Below are 15,972 nucleotides of genomic sequence, written 5' to 3'. Positions count from 1 at the left end.
AACTCCTCATTAACTATACATCTTACAGGGCTGAATCCTATTAAAGTATACAACATCCAGGGCTGGCTCCTTAATTTATTATTATTATTATTATCTTTTATTTATATAGCGCCAACAGTTTACACAGCGCTTAATACAATACATAAATTCAAGGGATATGACAAGACAAGAATTGACAGACTTAGACAAACCGATACATTTGGTGGAGAGAGCCCTGCTCGCAAGCTTACAATCTAGAGGGAAAATGGGGTGATAAACATAAGGCATAGAGAAAGGGTGAGAGGTATTGTGGGGGTATCAATGACAAGGATGTTCTAGCAGCTAAGATGGTATGCTTCTCTGAAGAAGTGGGTTTTTAGATGTTTCTTGAATGTTGGGAGGGAGGGTGAATGCTGAAGGTTTGGTGGAAGTAGATTCCAGAGATATGGGGCAGCTCGAGTGAAATCTTGTAGACGGGAAAAGGAAGAGGTGATGAGTGAGGAGGAGAGCCTTAGCCCATGGGAGGAACGTAGGGATCGAGTAGGAGAGTATTTGCTAATGAGGTCAGAAATGTACGGAGGAGCAGTATTGTGGATGGCCTTATATGTCAATACCAGGATCTTAAACTTAATTCTAAAGGTAATTGGGAGCCAGTGGAGGGATTCACAGAGGGGGGAAGCAGAAGAGGAGCGACGTGCAAGGAAGATGAGCCTAGCAGCGGCATTAAGGATAGACTGTAGTGGAGAGAGTCGAGACAGTGGAATGCCAACCAGAAGAGTGTTGCAGTAGTCAAGACGGGAAATGATAAGTGAATGAACCAGAGTTTTTGTGGATTCTTGGGTGAGGAATGGGCGGATACGAGAGATGTTTTTAAGGTGCAGGCGGCGGGATCTGGCGAGGGACTGAATGTGAGGGATGAAGGAGAGGTTTGAGTCAAGGATGACCCCAAGGCATCGGGCCTGGTTAGTAGGAGAGATAGTTGTGTTGTTAATGGTGATAGAGAATTCAGGTAGTGGAGTGGAGATGGAGGGAGGGAAGATAATGAGTTCCGTTTTAGAAAGATTAAGTTTCAGGTAGTGTTGTGACATCCATGAATAAATAGCAGACAAGCAGCTGGTGATCCGGGACATGAGAGATGGAGAGAGATCAGGAGAAGACAGGTAGATTTGGGTATCATCTGCATATAGATGATACTGGAGGCCAAATGAGTTGATTAGTTTGCCAAGAGAGGAAGTATAAAGAGAGAACAGCAGAGGGCCAAGGACTGAACCTTGGGGGACACCAACTGAAAGTGGAAGGGGCGATGATGTGTTGCCTGAGAAGTTGACAGAGAAGGAACGGTTAGACAGATATGAGGAGATCCAGGAGAGAGCTGTATCTCGAATGCCCATAGAAGCAAGTGAGTCAAGAAGAAGGTGGTGATCAACAGTATCAAAAGCAGCAGAGAGATCCAGTAGAATTAGAATAGAGTAGTGACCTTTAGCTTTGGCAGAGAGCAAGTCATTGGAGACTTTTGTTAGAGCCGTTTCAGTAGAGTGAAGGGGTTTGAAACCAGACTGTAGAGGGTCAAGGAGGGAATTAGAGGAGAGGAAGTTAGTGAGGCGATTGTACACAATCCGTTCAAGCAGCTTAGAGGTAAAAGGAAGCAGAGAGATAGGGCGGTAGTTAGTCAAACAGACGGGGTCTGAGGAAGGATTCTTTAGAATTGGTGTGATTAGCGCATGCTTAATTAATTAATTAATTGAACTATAAATGTATTTTTAGGTCAGAGGTTTAAATGCAATATAAGAAAGTTTTAGCTCACTGTCTGAGTGATAGATAAATGGAACAGCCTCCCAGCAGAAGTGGTAGAGGATAATTTACACATGCATGCGAATATGTATACCGCTCCTGAAGCCTGTTTCATCATTTAAGCGGTTCTGGTGCCGCCGGTATTTATCCCGTAGTCCCTTCATGCGGCCATAGCCTGTAATAATATCTGGCATTCATTTTATCAGTAAAGCTGCTATGGCGTTGTCATTTCTTATCCTATAGCGCCCTCGTGTGGACATACTCTGTGATTGCACCCCGTTTTTAAAGCGCTGCTGCACAGGGTGTAGATTTAGTGTAATCTGTCTTGTAGCTTTTGTGACATTTAATGAGCAGCAATGTCCTGCTTATGTTTTTTTAGCTGTTATATTATTACCTCACAGACCCAATGAGCTAAAGAAAATGAGTAAACCACATATACCATATGTACGATCTGCCACATCAAAACAACCTGAGTTGCAATCCGCCATCTTAGAACACCCTGATCCCGTTGGCCATCTTGGAACACCTACATGCGATCCGCCATCTTGGAACACCCAGTTTCTGTCGATCACCCTGGAACATCCAGTTGCGGTGCGCCATCTTGGAACACCTATAGGTTATTTATAGGGTTAATTAGGTTATTAAGTGTTTGTGTATTTTATTACCTCTAATAATAGACCTGTCATTTTAGGTCTCCCCTGGCTCAGGAGACATAACCCTCTCATAAACTGGGAGGCTGGTGTACTTCAGTTCTCCTCCTTATATTGTACCAGTCGCTGTCTAAAGACTACATCCATCTTTCTCACACAGACCGTTTCTCTCCAAGAGATTCCCCTCCCCTATCAACAATTCGACACATTCGAGAAGAAGAGTGCTAACAAATGACCCCCTTCAAGACCATATGATTGCCCCCATTGACCTCCTACCTGGTGCTACTAAACCCTTCGGCCGTATTTATCCTCTCTCAGCACCAGAACTCACTGAAAGACTATTGTCACGGAAGCCTCCGTGCCATGGGCTCCTGGAGGGGACTGAGTGCCAGCCTCCTTGCTACAGACTATGGGCCCTGGTAAGAGACTACAAAGACTGTGGAGCTTGGAAACAGATTTGGGGTTCCTGCATTTTGGGACTGTGAGCGATATCCCTTTACTTTGATTGGGGATATTGCCTGTGGATTGCGGGGAATTATTGTCCTGAAGGGAGGAAAAGTCGCTCTTGGCGGAGAGGGACACCCTGAGGTCCCCGGTCGGTCCGTCACAACTATATTCAAGAAAATCTTGCTGAGGGCTTCATACGACCCTCCACTTTTCCTGCTGGAACTAGGATCTTTTTTGTTCATAACAAAGATGGGGCTTGCGGCCATGCATCGACTACCGGGAGCTAAACAACGTCACAATTCAGAACCGTTATCCATTGCCACTCACCCCAGAACTGCTAGAAAATGCACGATATGCAAAATATCTCACCAAACTTGACCTACGCGGGGTTTATAATCTGGTGAGGATACGTAGGGACGATGAGTGGAAAACGGCGATACTCAACTGGCCAGCTCCTACAGACCGAAAAGGAATACAACGGTTCATCGCCTTCGCAAACTTTTATCGTAAATTCATTCGCAATTTATCACAAACAATACAACCTATCACCAGCCTCTCTTCTAAAAAAAACAAAGATTTATTTGGACCGAGGCGGCCCAAAAGGCCTTTGACTACTTGAAGAAGAAATTTGCCTCGGTTCCTATCCTTCAGCTCCCAGTTCCACAGAGACCATACACACTCGAGGTCTGACACCGCTGCAGGTGCTGTCCTTTCCCAGAGACAAGACTCGGATGGTCAACTTCACCCCATAAGCCTTCTTCTCCAGAACTCTCTCACCTGCCGAGAGAAATGACTGTATAGGCGGACGTGAATCGTTAGCCATAAAACTAGCATGGCGACATCTCCTCGAGGGTACTTGTTAGAAAAATGCTTATGTTATCATAAATATTATTGCTGACAAAGACAGTAGAAAATGTCTAGTCTATGATATATCACAAGAGAATTCGACCATTAATTCAACCAACAGCCACTCTGCCCACCCCCCATATATTATGCCTTATACCCCCTATATGCCAATCTACCAACCAGATATGCCTTACACCCCCCTGTATGCCACGTTCCCTCCGCCCCTAGACTTACTGCATTCCCAGACTTGGCTCCTAAGCTCCAGACTCGCTGGTGTTAAGCGGAGACAGCCGGCGGACATCTGCGGGATGCGCACAGACAACCTCCGCTTCAACCGTCACTTCCACAGGGGCTTCTATGACCGACAACCGTCATAGAAGCACCGGCAGAAGTGTCGGCAGCAGTGGAGGTTGTCTGTACGCATCACGCAGACGTCAACAGCTGCCAGAGGAGGATCCGGGTCGCCTGCAGCGCTGCGGGGATCTGGATCTTAGCCTCATAGTCAGACCTTTATTTTACTATAATAAGACCTTTAATATAAGACGAGGGGTACTTTTCAGAGCATTTGCTCTGACAAAAACCTTGTCTTATAGTTGAGCAAATACGGTATTCCAGGAGGATAGTAATGAAAGCGGAGTTCTCTGAAAACAGAGAGGATAGACTTTAGTGTTTGAAGATAGAAATATGTAGACAGTAGACACTGTTTTGGATGTGCATAATGGGAGGCTTGCTTTAGAATCAAGAAGAGGAATACACTGAAAACTGTTTCGTAATATGCATGGTCAGGAGGACTGAGCATTTCTGTTAATTCACTCATTTCAGTAGTCAGTAGACAGGTTAATAACATAAAACTTTATTGCAAAAGTTCTTAACCATCACTCAAAACATACCCCCCCCCTTTCTTTAATTCAAAGAGGTTTGGTTGCCTCCCTTTATGCAAAATTAAAAACACAAGAATATCCAATACAAAATAAGCTAGAAGAACAGAAACACCTCTATGCCAACCAACAGGAGACAAGCAGATGCTAACGCCTTCTTCTGTCTGGACTCCGACTTCTCCTACGGCCACCTCTGGAAGAAAGAAAAAAAAAACGAAGATTAAGACATAGCAGGCGCTTTCAGAATTGTCCGGACGTTCACAATGAGCAGGGGTCAAAGGCGCCAATCAGCCTATGAGAAGCTTTCTCTCTCCCTAGGTAAACACGCAAAGGGCACGCTGGTGGAATAATGGTGGGCTCTTACCGTCTCTTCCCTTTTGGAGGTCCCCTGACGAAGCACCAGTCCACGCTGACGGGCTGCCCCATGAGGTCTTGTCCGTTTAAACCTTCCATGGCAGCCAGCGCCTCTTTGTAAGTTTCATATTCGACCAGAGCATAGCCCTGCAGGTAAGACGATGAGAGTTTAATACGGAAGCTTAGTAACCACAAGGCAAGGATAGACTACCTTTAAATCAACCTGACTCACCTTTAAGTAACCCGTCCTTCTGTCCAGATTTAAGTGAACGTTCTTAATCTCTCCAAATTCCGCAAATTTATCGTGAATATCTTCCTCTGTGGCTTCTTCGTGGACGCCGGTCACAAACAGGATCCAGCCTTCAACCGCTGGGGAGAACAAAATCCATTTAGAATCCTCCAGCTGCCATTACAAACCATACCCAAGGCTCGAGTCTCAGCACTCACATCTTTGTGGACCTGGTTCATCGCCATCCTGCTCCACAGTGTCGTAATCTTCTCGGACTCGCGCCCTGGAACCTTCCTCTACAGAAACCAAAAACAACATGTTTTACCCAAAAGGTAAGTTGATGAAGGGATAGTCCTGGCACGGTATCTGGGGTGTCCCCCTTGCACGTGGTCTGGGGCAATTCTGGAGAATCCCCCCTCCCCCATATGCATTTGCCTGCCCCCCCCCCACAATTCTCTATGTGTGAGATGTGAACAATACAAAGTGATTTCATTTGCATGGCTTGTTTGGGGGTCTCCCTGAGACTGAGAGACCCCTAAACAAACCCAAACACCAGGACAAGGATAATGCTTTTGGACTCACCAGCACCAAAGCCTCTGCCTTTCCGTTTCTTGGCTTTTTCCTTTAATTTGTGAATGCTCTCTGCAACAACAAACATAAAAAGTCAGGATTATTTCACCGCACCGGAAAAAGAGAAGTTTTCAGCAAGCTGGAAAGATCTTCATTAATTTGCCTATGACTTACCCGTAACAAATAAAAAGACAGAAAAATACCCCAAGATATATTATACCCCGCTACAAAGAAAATACTATGGGGTGCACACAGGATCAGCTATATAAACACAAACACAAGAAAGGGTTAATGTTCCTACTCAATCATCTGTTTTGCCCTAGATGGGTGTGTGTGTGCGTATTTGCATACATACATACATACATACATACATACATACATACATACATACATACATACATACATTAGCAGCTGGGTTGTTATAGATTAACCAGTCTCACGGGATACTCCGCTACTGCTGTGTGAGGCCCTGCCCCAGCATACAAACGGTTAATTCCCCCCCGGGGGCAATTACAGGCTCCAGTACAGCCCGGTCCCCCCCATTCCCTTCTCACCATCGCCATCCTCATCCATAGCAAAGTCTTCCCCGCCGGCCTCGTGTAAATCCAGCACGTCCGCCATGGTTAGAGAGTCGTAGCAGCAACAGAGAAGAGGGTAGAGATCGCTTCCGTCGCGGGAAGATGAAGTAAAAGACAACTGGGCGCTGCGGAACGGAAGTGACGTAAAGGCAGGCGGAGTTCACCCATGTTTTGCCTGTACGGGGGCGGAGGATCTCCACGGCGGCCATATTGGAATTGTCAAGCCATTGCCGCAGGAAGCCATATTGAGGTTGTCAAGATATTGCATGCACCGTGATTATTCAGTGTACCCAATGGATGAAACATGAATTATTGGTTACTTTGGATCATTTATTATGTAAAAAGGAATGAAGAAATTGTAAAAGGACATAGTAATACAATGGTGTGCCATGTCTAACCCTTTTCATGAGTATGATTAGCACCTTTGTTTTGGGAAAGGTTCCGTAGTGTTAGCGGGGGACTAAATAAAATATTTACCGGCTTGCTGGTACCATAGCGGCCAACGTCATCCCAGGCATCCCGAACGGTCCGTTCTCGGCAACCTCCACCGAAGACCACAAACAAAAAAAATAAGTGCAGTCACATAGCAACTGCAGTAATGTTCTATTGCTTCCAGCATTCCACTGGTTGCTATGGTGATAAGACCACTTTTCCATCTTTGCACGAGATTCCCTTAACCATAACCCCCCAATAATTGCCCACTTACTGCCACCCAGGGAGGAATGATCAGTACCGGAGTGTTTCTTGGAAGCGGCGTGAATCCAACGGGAAATCAGAAACGTAATACTTTTTACGTCAAATGCTGTAAAACATTGCTTTTTATTGGTGTATACCTCGATACAAAAACACAGGAGATCGGTCGCGTACCAAAAGCGGAGACCTTGTTAGGTAGTAAGTATTACAGCTACAGCAAAGGGGCATTCTAATGCCAGCAGAGAAAATATTGCTTTATTTAACTACAGAAACCCAGCATCCACAAAACCCACCGGGCCCCGCCCTCCCAGCCCAAAACCCCGGCGCTTGTGGATTCGGTCGCGCAAGTTCCCACTCTCTCATTTCCGGAGTTGGATTTACTTTTCTGATGCCAGGAGCGTCCCCCCACAGACAAGAAATGTTCTGTGATGGCTGGAAGCAGGGTGTGGCATTTAAATTGGGCGGAGTTTAGCACTGCATGGGTGGGACCACTGTTAAGCCCCTCCCACAAGGAGCCACCTGCGTCTTGCTTGTGTCTAGATAACCTACCCGAATAAAGGTAAGTTTTAGCCCTGGTTTGTGGTTTCCCAATAAAGGAGTTTTTAAGCCCAAACCTTACATTGAACCGTTTCTCAGATAACTATATAAAACCTGAACTTCCTACATAATTGTAAAAAAAGGTATATTCTACAAAAAGTACATTAGTTAAACGTAAATATTATAACGGCTACAGACACACACAAAAAAGTCGCCACCTCTGTAACACTGTATCATTTCCAGAGAGTCCACGCCGAACAGGCGTGTAAAAACTACAAAAATGGTGAAATTACTATGAAAAATATATATATTATATAAAAATGTATGGCCCTGGCAAGTAAAAGTGCAGAGCACGCGTGTATAAAACCTGTACAAATAAGTGTGCAAACACGGTCGCCGTGACGGATGTTTAGATGCGGAGCCTCTGGTTTTCTCGGGATATCCGAGGCTGTGGTGAGCAACGGACCGGCTCTAGAAGCGGGAGATCAGGAAACGGAACCTGGCGGGGAGTCACTCACAAGAAGAGGTCTATTCTTCAGTTTCTTGCATGTACAAAGCTCGCAAACCTCAACAGTCTCCCCTTCACGTGTGCAGAGCTCTTCAAGTCTCTCCTTCACGAGTCAAGAGGTCTCCAGACTCTGGGTTCTAGATCAGGCCTGGAAGGGTTCCGGAGCCGTGCTCACCGTGAAGCGGGGCTGAAGGCCGGCCGTTGCTCACCACAGGCTCGTTGTGCCGGTTAGAGGGGGTAGTTGGCGCGCGGCCTAGCAGTTGGAGGAGTGCATATTTCCCAGCTGCCCCGCCGCCAGCATCAGGATATCCTTCTTCTCTTTGTGGTAACGGAGCTCTTTCCCCGCGAGCCTCGCCTCGTCCAGCTGCCTCTCCGTGGACGCCAGCTCCCTGGTCAGGGTCCCCGGGGCGTCCTGCTCGCGGTTCACCCAATCCATGGCCATCTGGTTCCTCATATCGTCATCCAGCGCGCGGTGGGAGTAGTGAGCCAGCACCTCCTGGGGAGGAAATAGTCACAAGACCATCTTTATTTCGACAGCAGAATTCTGCACAGAGGGGGGGGGCTTTATTAACAAAGCAGCTGATTTATCTGCCTGCAACCATGCGAGGAGATCCTGAAACCCGCGCTGCCGCTTCTGGTGAATTGCCCCTATTGCCCCGTGGGCTCCCCGGTGTAGTTAGAGATCAGGGTCCGGGGGGCCGCGCGGAGACCCGCCGCTTACCTGCCGGGAGCACTGGCGTTCTCTCATGGCTTTCAGGCTGCCGTTCCAGTGCAGGAGCTGGAAAACCGTCATGAGCTCCTGGAAAAGAGACAGATCTGTTCTGTATAGTGCCGTCATATTCCACAGCGCTGTACAACGTGGCCCAATTAATCCACTCCGACGAGGGTTTGAGTACGCAACCGGCAAGCGAACGGCCCCTTATAAGAGGGGAGGGAAACCCCCCGGAGGGGTAGCAGGGGGCTTTTACCTGGAACTCTAGCATTGACTTGCCCTTGTTGGACTCCAGCATGAAGCGGAAGGCACCGATTCCAGTATTGGGGTTATCAGCCTCTTCTCTGTTCCCCTAAAATCACAAACGCCATAATAATTCAATAGCAGACAACGGCCCCAAAACGGCATCACATTTATTTCTATAGCGCCTGCAGATGCCGTAGCGCATCAGTGGAATAACCTACTGCCCGAGGCACCAGAAATATTCTGATTTCACCCTAAGGAAGCGGGGAACGTGGGGGGTTAATTTCCGACTCGAAATATTTATTGTTTTTTTTTTTTGGCTAATTCTGGGTTTCTTAAAATAGCGGCATAAATATTAAAAAATCCTGCTCTGGAACCACAAGAAACGACAATAAATTCATAAATAAATAGAAGAATTAATAAATCTGGTTTTGGTTACTAATAAATGGGGGGGCAGCGGGGGTAAATTCCATCCAGCCAAGGGGGAGAGGGAGGAAGAAACATAAAAGCTCCAGATCAGCCCCATTCAGGAGCCACATGCCTGTCCCATACATGTTTACATTCCTTCTACCACTTCTGCTGGGAGGCTGACCACTTATCTACCATCCACGTCACATGATATCACCCCCCCCTTACATTAAACGTGGCCAGAGCCTCCAACACGCTCTTCTCTATAAACTCGTCGGTGATCCTCCGGGAAGGGTGCTCGTTAAACACGGAATTCATTAGGGCAATCTTCGCCGCGCTCCTGCGGGCTTCTGCCTTCGTTGGACAAAACTGGGGAGGAAAAAAACAAACAAACCCAAAAAGGCCTACATGAGAGCTGCTTGTAACCACTCCGAGCCGCCGCCGCGCGCGTATGATGGAACACAGATCGGACGTCCGGAAACCATCACACTTTCCAGGGCAGGCAGCCAATAGAAACTCTGATACACGGATTTAACCCTTAAGGGGCCAGGATATGTTGGACAACAGAGGAAGAAAACTGTTTTTTTTATGTTACTGGAAGGATATAATGGGGATGTCGGGGACAATAAACCGGGCCCTTTAAAAAGCTCTATCTCTTGCCTGAGTCCTGCTCCAGTTGTAGAACAAGATTTAGTCATATGCAAGTAATCAGCAAAGGCCAGGTGCATGCTGGGATGCATTTGGCAGGGGGGTTAGGAGTCCGTTCCACGCGAAGGCAAATGACATCACGTTTAGGTTTTTGCGATTTTCCTTCCAACTTTTTATTTACCTGAAAGCTCCCGAAACAGCTGCCCCCCGGGAGGGTAACGTAGCAGACGTAAGGGGGGCTGTTGGAGGGGACCATTTCGTAGACCACCAGGGCGCCGTTCTTTAAATCCGCCCCCCGCGTCTGCTTCATCTGCCAGAACTCCTGCAGCGCCTCCACCACATTCACTGGGGCAAAACACAGAGGTTTCAGTCAAAAAAACACCAGAAACCAGAGTATATTAACTCTTCCCCTCCCAGAGCCCCTACCACTTCTGCTGGGAGACTGTTCCGCTTATCCACCACCCTCTCGGTAAATCTGTCTGGGTGCAGGGCTGGATAGAGCCTATAGCCAGCTGGGAACGGCCCCCACGGCCCCCACCATTCTATTTCAGGCACGTAATCTCTCGTGCTATTTGTATAGTAATTCCCATAAAGAAAGCTGTTCCTGGCTCCTAAAATAAGCCCCAGCTGGTGGTATACATGCGCGGCATCTCGTTTGTTGCCCCTGTGATTTTACCCCGTGTGACCCCAGTGAATGACTGCTTTGTGTCCGTAACGTTTTAATGACAGTTATACCCGAATTCTCTCACAATCTGCCCCCCAAACCCAGTCTGCCCATCTAATGCTAAGCCTGGTAATACCCGGCACTGCCTGTATTAATACCCCACCACAGCCCGGCACTGCCCCCCATTAATACCTCACCACAGCCCCCATTAATTCCTCATCACTGCTCAGGCACTGCCCCCATTAATACCTCATCACAGCCCGGCACTGCCCACATTAATACCCCATCACAGCTCGGCACTGCCCCCATTATTACCCCATTACAGCCTGGCACTGCCCTGATTAATACCCCATCATAGCCCAGCACTGCCAACATTAATACCCCATTATTACCCCATTACAGCCCGGCACTGACCCCATTAATACCCCATCACAGCCAGGCAGTGCCCACATTAATACCCCATCACAGCCCGGCACTGCCCACATTAATACCCCATCACAGCCCGGCACTGCCCACATTAATACCCCATCACAGCCCGGCACCGCCCCCATTATTACCCCATCACAGCCCGGCACTGCCCACATTAATACCCCATCACAGCCCGGCACTGCCCACATTAATACCCCATCACAGCCCGGCACTGCCCACATTAATACCCCATCACAGCTCGGCACTGCCCCCATTATTACCCCATTACAGCCTGGCACTGCCCTGATTAATACCCCATCATAGCCCAGCACTGCCAACATTAATACCCCATTATTACCCCATTACAGCCCGGCACTGACCCCATTAATACCCCATCACAGCCAGGCAGTGCCCACATTAATACCCCATCACAGCCCGGCACTGCCCACATTAATACCCCATCACAGCCCGGCACTGCCCACATTAATACCCCATCACAGCCCGGCACCGCCCCCATTATTACCCCATCACAGCCCGGCACTGCCCACATTAATACCCCATCACAGCCCGGCACTGCCCACATTAATACCCCATCACAGCCCGGCACCGCCCCCATTATTACCCCATTACCGCCTGGCACTGCCCACATTAATACCCCATTACAGCCTGGCACTGCCCCATTAATACCCCATCACAGCCCGGCACTGCCCCCATTAATACCCCATCACAGGCCGGCACTACCCAGGAATACCCTCTGATGCCCAGTCTGGCACTTACCCCTGCCGTAGCCCTGAGTGTGCTTGGCAAAGCTCCTCACCACGGCCTCTACCGCCTCCCTGAGCACGGCCGGGTTACCGGGGGTCCCGAACCCTCCACTAAGGGTCCCTGGGGCCCCCAAGCCAAGCGGAGGTGGAGGAGCCGAGGCCGGGATAGCAGAGAGCGAGCCACCGGTGACTCCGGGCCGCAGGGAACGCAGCGTACCCCCGCTAACCCCAACCCCAACACCGGGCTGCAGCCGCTGCGAACGGACAGTATCCATAACCGGTGAATAACGGGACTGGGATCGGGCTGTCAGTCAACGGGCCGAGGGGCGCGGAACGAACAAAGAACCAATCAACGACTGGCTCAGGGGCGTTATCAAGGGAAACACGCTAATCAGCTGCCGGCAGAGGGACAGCGAGCACGTCAATCATAACAGCCCGGGGGCGGGGTCACAGGGGATGAAAGGGACGGCAAGGACCCAGGGGCGGGGCTCTGTGGACCATTCCAGCGCGTGTCAATCATAGCAGGGCGGGGAAGCAGGGCAAAGGAGAAACCTTAACGTGTCAATCAGAATATGGAGGCGGGACCTACCCTAAAACCAAGCTGTGATTGGTCAATTTCTTCTTGCCGGTCCCTATTATAATAATGTTTATAATGTATATAGAGTGCGTTCCGCACACGTATATAATTAATGTACAGTACATAACCTCCCATAATTGAAAGCCTATACATTCATACAGATGTTACATATTATCCGTCTGGCCGGGCACGCCCATGAGCTGGGATAACAGTTTAACTCATTTCCACTGGAGCCTCCTCCTGGGGCGGGGCTGACAAGCATTTTGCCGAGTGAGGATGTATGTGCCCTGCCTGCCCCCGTCGTCACAGGAAGTGAACCTTGCCAATGTGATCTTTAAACCCACAGACGGTGACACCGAGCGGACACATGGATTCTTGGGTCCGGTTTAGTGGCCAGAGCCAGGCCAAGGAGCGGGTCATCAGGTGGGGACAAGGAGTTCTGAACCCATCCCCCTAGGGGCCCGTAAAGCTGACTTGGCCTAGGGGCTCATGATGCTACTACTAGCCGTCAATCACATGCATATAGCTAACCATAGGGGTCCAGGAACAGAGCTTAGCCAGCCTGAGGAGCACATGATGGTCCTATCCATCAGTCACATGTGCCTGGCCAACCCCTGGGGGCCCAGCAACAGAGCCTGACCAGCCCTAGGGGCCCATAAAGATCCCCATCCAGTTAAGATGTCCCTTGAAGTGCAGATCATAGAATGACAGAGATGCTGCCGCCTCCCCATAACAAATAGGAGCCGATATACTATTTCCTGGAATAGAATCGCGTCGGGGTTCAGTCTCTGTCACGTTATTGGTTTTTATTTGTAGAAGTTACATGTGTTTTATAATTTGCTGCGCCTTGCAGAGGAGGCAGACTTGCGCTCGACTTCCAAACTAACAGAGAAAACATTACGCAATTCCCCCCCCTGTGATTTGGTAAATTCCAGAAACTGTTACTTAGTTTCATTTAAATTAAATAAATCCTTTTTTATTTCTTCCTTGATGGGGTTTTTGACCCTGTTTACAGTTCGTGCCGTCGTCGGTCATGCTAATTCCGCCGACTCTGGGCAGTAAAAAGCCCGTCTTTATCCAGCTGCGACCCACGCGTTTCGCATTTGTCACAGTTATGGCCGCAGAGGCATGTGATTTATTGGAATGGGAAAGGGATTACGTTCTTATTCCACAAAGAGAATGTTTTACGAACTCAATGAAAAATATCGGGTCCTCTTGAAGATCCTGATGAAGGTTCTTATGCTTCTGTTGGGTTAGAGTTTTTGGTTGAATGTCCGATTTCGTTTTAGGGAACCGATCATTAAACGGGGCGTTATCTTCTCTCTAGGGCTGCGCAGTACGCCTGCACCTTACTCGGATACACGCTCCAAAAAAATGGAGCCAGTGCCGAACTTGTGGCCACATTGAAGCAGCTGGAGGCCCACCTGAGCCTGGGGAGGAAGCGTAAGTGTTCCGTGTCAGTGTGCGTGTTTTCTGTGACACGGTTGCGTGTAGACGGGCGCGTTACCGTTGTTCTCGTCTGTCCGTAGTATTCCGGTTGGGGAACTCTGCCGACGCTTTGGAATCAGCCAAGCGGGCCATCCATCTCTCCGATGTGGTCCTGAGGTTCTGTATCACCGTCAGCCACCTCAACAGAGCCATGTACTTCGCCTGCGACAACATTCTGTGGGTCGGGAAGACTGGCCTGTCCAAGAACATGGACCAGGAGAAGTGGAGCCAACGCTCGTTCAGGTGAGACCTTTTTCCTGTATTTTGCTCAATCCCGTTGTCTCCTTTTTCCAAGCCTCACGTTACCTGGGTCTATTAACACCATTGATGTAGTCTACCTGGAGTCCGTGCTGTTCTGATGGTATGGCAGTAGTTCATGTCTTCTTCTGTGCTGCAGGTATTATCTCTTCTCCCTCATCATGAATTTGAGCCGAGATCTCTACGAGCTCAAACTTCTCATGGAAGCGGACAACAGCAGCAAACGACCCATGACCAAGCTCAATGTGGAGAACGGGCCGGTTCCTGACAGAAACCGACCTCCGCACCATCTCCTGGTCATTAAACTGAAGCTCCTCGTCCACATCTTCAGGAACAACCCACCTCTCCTTCTTGACGTCCTGAAGAACACCTGCGATCTCTTCATCCCGTTGGACAAGCTGGGACTTTACAAGACCAACCCCGGGTTCATAGGGCTTTGCGGTCTCACGTCTTCCATACTGTCTATTCTGACCATTGTCCACCCTTGGTTAAAATTGAAACCCTAGCTCGCTCAGCACTATGTTTTTGTTACACCCTCCCCGTAAGAACCCCCTTTTCTTGTAAGCAGCTCTCCTTCTTAAATCCCCCCTCTGGCTTTTAACCCGGACTCAACCAGAGCACGAAGCGTGAGATTTATCAAAGCATGGAAACCTTGCCACATCTGGAACATGTATGTTGGCAAGTGCGTGGCAAAAAACTATAAGACCTCCCGCCCTATGAGGAGAGAATTGTAAAATCATCAGTGTCCCCATTTCTAGTAACATTAAAAAAAAAATGTTGCGGATTCACCGGCGCAGATATGGGTGGCTAGAGGTTCTTATTAAGCTTTATTAGACAGAGGAAGTCTGCTTAACGCGTGTAGACCGTTTCCACTCCCCATTGGCCGATCTAACGGATCATTTCGGGGACAGATCTCATAGTTGGAAGTAGTTTAGGGGGTGTCCAGGTTTTGGGTGGACAAAGAGCTGGCCTTTGTTGAAGCGGCCATGTTTACAAATACCTTTTTTGATTCGTAAATACTGATAAGAGTTTTATTTCTATTAAAAGTAAGACTATGATTATGATGCGATGCACGCTCCGGCCCCTGCTAGTAGCCCCTTACCCCCCAGCCCTCTTGCCCGCTGATCAAATGCACTATAGGGGAAGCTCATTATGAATCTAATGTGTCAAAAATACTGCGCTTACTGAACGCGTCTTCTCTGGACGTATCCATGGCAGATCTGATGCATTCTTTCCAGCTTTTCCCCCTGAAAAACACAACCTGTGACGCGTCTGCAACCCGATTACTGTATATAATGTATAATTGTAAGAGTGTAAATAATGTTAAATTGGAACCACTAATGTTTTCTCAAATAAAACTTCATTTATGAATGTGCGTGTTCTCCAGCATCGGGGACTCAATGGGTTTATCTGGAAGTGGCCAGCTAAGAATAAAAGCGTATATATAATCATATACAGTATATATATATAAACATATATATATATATATATATATATAAAATCATATACAGCATATATATATATATATATATAAACATATATATATATATAATCATATACAGCATATATATATAAATATATATATATATATATATATATATATAAAATCATATACAGCATATATATATATATATATAAACATATATATATATATATAATCATATACAGCATATATATATATATGTATATATATTATGAACATTATGAAAAGTTAGGACAAGGTTTTGTAGCAAAGTAAACAA

General features: G+C 47.8%; 3 protein-coding genes across 3 annotated transcripts; 1 reads left to right on the top strand and 2 right to left on the bottom strand.

The window, feature by feature from the left end:
• Nucleotides 1-4,611: 4,611 nt before the first annotated feature.
• On the bottom strand, nucleotides 4,612-6,438 carry RBM8A (RNA binding motif protein 8A). The gene is made up of 6 exons (XM_053475115.1): nucleotides 6,299-6,438; nucleotides 5,757-5,816; nucleotides 5,393-5,470; nucleotides 5,178-5,314; nucleotides 4,956-5,092; nucleotides 4,612-4,784 (listed from the first exon to the last, which is right to left on the bottom strand). The coding sequence occupies exons 1-6, from the start codon at nucleotides 6,363-6,365 to the stop codon at nucleotides 4,739-4,741; spliced, it is 525 nt and encodes a 174-aa protein (XP_053331090.1). The 5' UTR covers nucleotides 6,366-6,438; the 3' UTR covers nucleotides 4,612-4,738.
• A 1,694-nt stretch (nucleotides 6,439-8,132) lies between these two features.
• On the bottom strand, nucleotides 8,133-12,224 carry LIX1L (limb and CNS expressed 1 like). Its single transcript, XM_053475089.1, has 6 exons — nucleotides 11,921-12,224; nucleotides 10,253-10,416; nucleotides 9,652-9,792; nucleotides 9,029-9,124; nucleotides 8,782-8,859; nucleotides 8,133-8,556 (listed from the first exon to the last, which is right to left on the bottom strand). The coding sequence occupies exons 1-6, from the start codon at nucleotides 12,180-12,182 to the stop codon at nucleotides 8,314-8,316; spliced, it is 984 nt and encodes a 327-aa protein (XP_053331064.1). The 5' UTR covers nucleotides 12,183-12,224; the 3' UTR covers nucleotides 8,133-8,313.
• A 566-nt stretch (nucleotides 12,225-12,790) lies between these two features.
• PEX11B (peroxisomal biogenesis factor 11 beta) lies at nucleotides 12,791-14,997 on the top strand. The gene is made up of 4 exons (XM_053475110.1): nucleotides 12,791-12,907; nucleotides 13,812-13,927; nucleotides 14,014-14,215; nucleotides 14,370-14,997. Exons 1-4 carry the CDS (start codon nucleotides 12,852-12,854, stop codon nucleotides 14,734-14,736), a joined length of 741 nt encoding a protein of 246 aa, XP_053331085.1. The 5' UTR covers nucleotides 12,791-12,851; the 3' UTR covers nucleotides 14,737-14,997.
• Nucleotides 14,998-15,972: the final 975 nt, after the last annotated feature.

This window comes from Spea bombifrons, chromosome 9 (genome assembly GCF_027358695.1).
Source record: "Spea bombifrons isolate aSpeBom1 chromosome 9, aSpeBom1.2.pri, whole genome shotgun sequence".
Taxonomy (NCBI): Eukaryota; Metazoa; Chordata; class Amphibia; order Anura; family Pelobatidae; genus Spea; species Spea bombifrons.
The sequence above is the reverse complement of the archived record's forward strand: the minus strand, read 5'-3'. Positions and strand labels throughout refer to the sequence as shown.